This window comes from Gymnoscopelus braueri, assembly GCF_963280865.1.
Source record: "Gymnoscopelus braueri genome assembly, chromosome: 9".
Taxonomy (NCBI): Eukaryota; Metazoa; Chordata; class Actinopteri; order Myctophiformes; family Myctophidae; genus Gymnoscopelus; species Gymnoscopelus braueri.
The window spans coordinates 39,602,275-39,608,682 of NC_137610.1; the positions used below are offsets into that span (position 1 = coordinate 39,602,275).

Consider the following 6,408-nt stretch of genomic DNA (forward strand, 5'->3'; position numbering starts at 1 on the left):
AGGCGAGGATTATGTTTTTGCTCCCGTCCGTCCGTCCGTCCGTCCGTGTACAGCTAATCTCAGGTACCGCTGGAATAATTGGCATGAAACATTGTACATACACTCCCAGTATGCAAAGTTTTCATATCAGCCTCATGCTGGCACTATAACAGGCTGCTTCACGTTTTGACCTATAACTCTTGGACCGTAGGTCGTACTATAAAAAAGAAAATTGTATGGATCATAATGAAACTCCCCATATACGCCACGCCCATTTACACCCACACAAATCGGTACACATTATCTCTGGAGTCATGCGGTCAAGATGTATGTATCAGTCCGAGTTTTCAGATTCCATTCCGATTGGCTACGATCGCCTTCTAATGTTTGCGGGAGGGGCAGTCTTGCCACAAATCAGGTCAGTTCCTAAATCTAGAACACAATCATAGCAATACACAGTACTCTATGGAGCCATGGTTGTATGGCAGAACTAAGCAACTCACTTCAAAGGAATGGCGCGCTGGACTCAAAACGTCAAAAGTATTTGACTTGAGATTTAACTGGTGCAGATTCTTGACAATGTTCCGTACACAACAAAAGAAACATCTGCACTCGCAAATACAAATTGTTGACTGCTGCGGAATATTAAAAACGTTCAATTTGTATTTGTGAGTGCGGATGTCTTTCAGCTCAGATTGCTAAAGTACACAATAAAGCGAGCTTTAACCACATGAACCCTAGCATCCCTTTTCTGGGCATAATATTTTAGGCATAATTTTTAATGCCAATCTATAATCCCACAATGGGTCGCAACGTATTGTGAGCTTATAGATCCGCTATTTTTGGTAAAGGGATTTGGTGAACAGACCCCTGGGGGACTCTGGTCAGGAGTATATTAGGGTTTCATTGGTTAAACTAGAAAGTGGCGTTCAGTGGAGCCCACATCTGTCAGGAGTTCCACACGGCTCCAGACTGGACTCCAAGTACGGGACAGGAGGGACGGTGGTTCTGTTTCGCCCTCCCAGTGAAATTTCTCAGTCAGGTGAAAGGAAGTAGCTGGCAGTGTCATGTGTATCAGAAGATACCAACCACCAGTATGGGCCATCAGTGGCAAGGGATGACAGTACAAGGGGGTGGATATGGTATGGAATTGGCATAACACCTAAATTGGCGAAAAGGGTAAATTAATTGGAACACACTTAGTCGGGTACTCTTCCTGGAGTAGGCTCAATCTCTTGACTGTCTGACGTAATATGTTCCATCTACAAATCATCCATTCCAGAACTGTCCCACGTTGGTACATTACCAGACCCAGGGGGTCGGGCCTACATGAGGCTTTGTCGGTCCCCCTCTCCAAACGTTTTCGTCCATACATGGGCATAAAAGAGGTCTGTCTTCTGTTCGGTCCCCCTCTCCAAACGTTTTCGTCCATACATGGGCATAAACGAGGTCTGTCTTCTGTTCGGTCCCCCTCTCCAAACGTTTTCGTCCATACATGGGCATAAAAGAGGTCTGTCTTCTGTCCTCTTTTTGATTGGCCAAGCTTAGCGTGACGTAGTGCTCTGATCTTTCAACCACTAGGGGTCTGGCAGTACCAGGTCTCCTGGTTCCCTTGTTTTGGTAGACGATGCAAAAGATGTAAAAAGAAAATGAATTAAAGAAAGTCCAGGATATTCTCAAAGCTTTCTTCTAGGTGAGAGTATGACAGAGCTGGAACGATCTGAAGTTTTAATTAAAAAGAAATTAAAAGTGAGCCCACCAAAACAAAAAGCTCACTCAGGTAGTGCGGGGGTAAAGTTCTTGCTCACCAGACTAGGGGTTTCAATTGTCTGCGGTATACAAAAACAGTTGGCCATGTTCAGTGTGTATCTCAGCATAGTACGTCCTCCCGCTCCAGGTGGAAAGGAGCGAACAATAAGTGTTGTCTGTGCTCCTTTCCCTAAGAACAACTGTAGGAGTTCAGTGGTGGACTGGAATACATAGGGAATCAGGAATTAGCAGAATGACTAAATTGGGAGAAAAAAAATAATAATTAAGAAATGAAAGAAATAATTAAAATATGCGAGAGGTGGAGCTGGTGGTCATCACACATTACTTGGTCCATCTGCACCTCCAGCTGGAAGGTGTCGGGCCAGTTCTGAGGGTTGACAGCCAGAATGTCCTAGAGAATCTGCTGCACTCCCTCTGACATGGAGCTTCCTGGTCTTCTGAGAGGATGTGGAGAACTTTCTGAGAGGATGTGGAGAACTGTCTTGGGCTTCTCGAGCAGTACCTCCTCCCCGACAGACACAATCTCCGTTCCGTCATATAGTACTGTGGGTCACGAGTTTGCGCTTGGACTTTGCGTCAATGAGCATGATTTGTTAAATCATAGCCCAGATGATGATGCCCAGGGCAAACATGTCAGTCCACACCTCGGATTCCATGTAGAAGTTTGATGTGCATCAACCATCATGATAGTGTGCCAATCAATCTCAATAAATATGTAGGCCTACTGCACATTCTTGAAAGGCATCTATTGGCAACACTTAAAATTGATTTATTGTGTCATTCATTTCTGATGATTGCACAATATTAAATATCCCAGTCCAATACCCTAATGAGCATTTTGTTCAGCTTTCTTTATACGTCTCTTTTTCTTCTTTTCCGCTATTTTGAAGTACAGGGTCATGGAGACAACCATAGCACAGAATTCCACTGCAACAATGACCAGGGCCACAAATGCAATTAAATTAAGGTTACTTTCAATCAGTGCTTTTAACCTTGGGAGGCAGCCAGTTAACATATCCTTCGCAACTTCCGCAAGTTGCTCGTCACATATGTTCTCATGTTGATCGTCACATTTGTCCTCACTGTCAACTTTTGGAAAGCAACACCGACATGGGAACGACGAGGTGAGGTTGTAAAATCGAGAACCAATGAAGTCTCTGTAGTCGTTGACTGCACAGCAATGTAGCCTAGCCATAGTCTCGTCCCACAGATTTGTGAGAGCGTCCTTGTCGATGTCTCCATAGAGATGTTTTAAGTTTGCCAAAGCTTTGTTGCTCACCTGGGTTAGAAGGTTTTCCGTCACTGAATTGAACCCCAGCATTACTGCCACAGCGCCCTGCGCTAGGAAAAACACCGACACTATGACAAAGTACCAGAGCAGCATACGCTTGCTTTCCGTCTTAGCTCCACGATATCCCAGATGACCAATAATGAAAAGGATCCCACCCACCCCCATCAGCAGGTAACCCACATTCATTAGCAGCTTGACTTCCCCGGGCGCGCCCACGATTTGATCAAGAATGCTCAGGAAGGAGCCACCATCGAAGCTGATCCAGATACCCGCAAACAGGCTGGCAACCCCTGCCAAACAGATAATGCCATTAAAGACTAACATAGAGTATTTGAGGAAGGATCCAAGGAATCTCATCTTGTTGCGTCTTTCTCTATGGAGTAATGTAACCTCTAGTGAACCTTATGTTGTAAACCTATTTCACAGATACATTCTCTGACTATTGAATGGTTGAGCCTTATAACTATAATTTGGGGTTTGGTTGTGACGTCACTAGCAGTCCCCAATATGGTGTCAGCCCTGGTTAGGAGGAGTTTTGAGAAGAAAGAAAGGTACAGTAAATGAAGAATAAAGAATAGTGACAAGCATAGTGACTATAACACGGTTCATGCATGCTGCGTTTTGCATGGTAATTATTAGTTATTAAACATGACATTCCTGAATTAAGGCTTTAACTTTAGAAAATGACATTCGTAACAGAGCTTTAAAGAACTGTGTAGGGAGGCTCAGGAAAGACACTAAGTTACAGAAAGTTGACATTTTCTCCACATTAAATTAAAACAGTAACAATTTAGGCATCACAATAAATGAGTTATGGTCTCCTCCACAAGTTACCATTACAGTTTTTGATCCAGTAGACATCAAATGAATACATACACAGCACACAAAGTAAATAGCACTACAAAAAGAGTTTACTGCAATCTCAATTAGACACGGCATAGACAGAGGGAGGACCAACATTCTAATTAATCAATGGGTTTTAAAGTTACATGATGAAATAAATAAGTAGCTAAACATGATCAGAAACAATCTAAACATTACGTGCATGTAATAAAAACACTTGCCATGGAGCAAGAAGAGTGCAGCAGAACACTGGCACCACACCCACAAACACCTGCAATCAATAACACAAGCAATTAGTCGGTTGGTGTCAATGACACAGACACACCCACACATAGACACCAGTGGGAATAAAATACAGTACATGACACATAAAACTCCACACATAGATATATCTTCATAGAGATTTTTATATGTAGCCTACATTGTTTTTTTCTGTTCATTCAACATGAGCAAAAACCTTTCCCCAATTGGGAAGTGGTATAGCTTAGCTACAATTGTAAGCTACAGTTGTCAAATGTGCTTTAAACAAAACGTGTGAATAAATTGCTATGATGGAGAACTGTCTTTAATAACTTGAAAACATCTTTACTTCAGTGAGTAGTTAAAGTAAGCCCACTAAGCCCAGTCACTAAAGTCAAGAATCAAGACGTTTTATTAAGGCCTACTCATGCAGTTACAAGCAATCAAATGCAGCTATGTGAGGTCCTCAGAAAAACTGTGCCTCAACAACATAATTATAATGAAAGATAACACTTCCTATGCAACCCATGTCTATAATGATTTATAAACATATATTTATAAATAATGCATTATAATCTATTTATAACACTGTGTAATTATAGTTATAACAACTCATAAATACTCATAATGTTTTATAGCAATAATCATAACACATGTCAAAAAACTAATATCTATGAGTGTCCAGCCATTATTAAATATTATGATACTTGACCTTATATAAGTCATTATAAAATGATTTATGTGTTATGATTATTGCTATAAAGAATTATGATGATTTATGAGTTCTTATAACTATAGTGTTATATATAATGTCTTATAAGTATGTTTATTTAATGCATTATAGACATGGGATGCATAAACTAAGATTTAAAAACGAAATAGAAGAAGCCTTTCAGAAGTAGCAACATCAGTGCAACACATTGGAACCTTGTGTAGATGTGTACACTATGGCAATAAAACTTGTGGTAACATCACCATATCATAAAAAAGGCATACCATGTGCAATATCAATATAACATCAATGTGCAAAACATCAATATGCAAAAAAGGCATGGCCATCTGCAAGGTACTTTACATTATATCCAACCATTTTCCAAAGCATACTTTGCATTTATTCTTTTTTTTTTTTACATTTTGGAAAAGAAAATGCTGGTGCCCACTGGACCTGTATCCATCTGCAACATCAAAGTAACATTAAGAAGAGAAATGTGCAAAAATTAGGCATGAAAATGTGTACTGATTGATTGATTGAATATTTTATTAGGCAAAAAAAATTAAACAGCACAATTACATTTATAATACTTTGTCTAAAAGGTCCGTCCAAAAAAGTCCTTGATACCTTGTACATTGTGCACTGTAGTGTTGAGCAATCTATTACAGGAATGTCTATAGTTCTCACTGCCAACCCTGCTTTATCTTGTTCTGATTTGTATTTTATTTTTTTATTTTGCCTGTCAGCACAATATCAGTCACCAGAACAAAGGAGGACGTGTGTTTTTTTGCAGTGAGTCTACATGGTTAAACTTTTTGGAAGGTGGCATGTCTGAATAAATGAATATCAAATATATAAATTGAATCAAGCAACTTGAAAAACTATCTGGGGTGCACACAAAAGCCAGAGTAGAACATTTAAATTACCCCCAGTATTCTACACATAGATTCTACTCCACTTAGTCCATGAGCCAGAGCCCCAAAATTGAGCAATTATTATCGAAAGAGTGGGCAAAACCAAACCTATATTAAATTGTTCAGAGGGTCAATACGAGTAAATAAATGTATGATAACCTCACCACAGGAGCAGCTTTTTCATGGTTATCACACATTTTGTAATTTTCCCCATACGTACATGACAGGTCAAAAAATGACAAAATTTAAAAAAGAGTTATCATAATGAAACTTCCTGAGTTGATTACTTACATGAAGACAATGATTTATCGTATTACAAGTTTTCTGAAATTGTATATTTAAATATGCAAATTAGGCATTTAGTCCATGAGCCAGAGCCCCAAAATTGAGCCAGATATTGAATATTCCCTCGTTAAAAACCTTTGACTCCAACATCTTAACAAAATTAAATAAGAATGTTGATTCTGGCTTTGTCCAATGTTGATTCTGGAAAGTTATGCAAATTCGGGCATATTCCTAATGCCCAATTTGCATATCTAAATATACAATTTCAGAAAACGTGTAATACGATAAATCATTGTCTTCATGTAAGTAATCAACTCAGGAAGTTTCATTATGATAACTCTTTTTTAAATTTTGTCATTTTTTGACCTGTCATG

At 39.4% G+C, this 6,408-nt stretch overlaps 1 protein-coding gene across 1 annotated transcript; it reads right to left on the reverse strand.

Annotated features, from left to right (window-relative positions):
• Positions 1 to 2,140: 2,140 nt before the first annotated feature.
• Positions 2,141 to 3,397, reverse strand: LOC308092315 (tetraspanin-1-like; the record flags this gene model as incomplete). The annotated part of the gene is made up of 2 exons (XM_080438165.1): positions 2,141 to 2,292; positions 2,860 to 3,397. The coding sequence occupies 2 exons, from the start codon at positions 3,395 to 3,397 to the stop codon at positions 2,141 to 2,143; spliced, it is 690 nt and encodes a 229-aa protein (XP_080294291.1).
• Between the last annotated feature and the right edge of the window lie 3,011 nt (positions 3,398 to 6,408).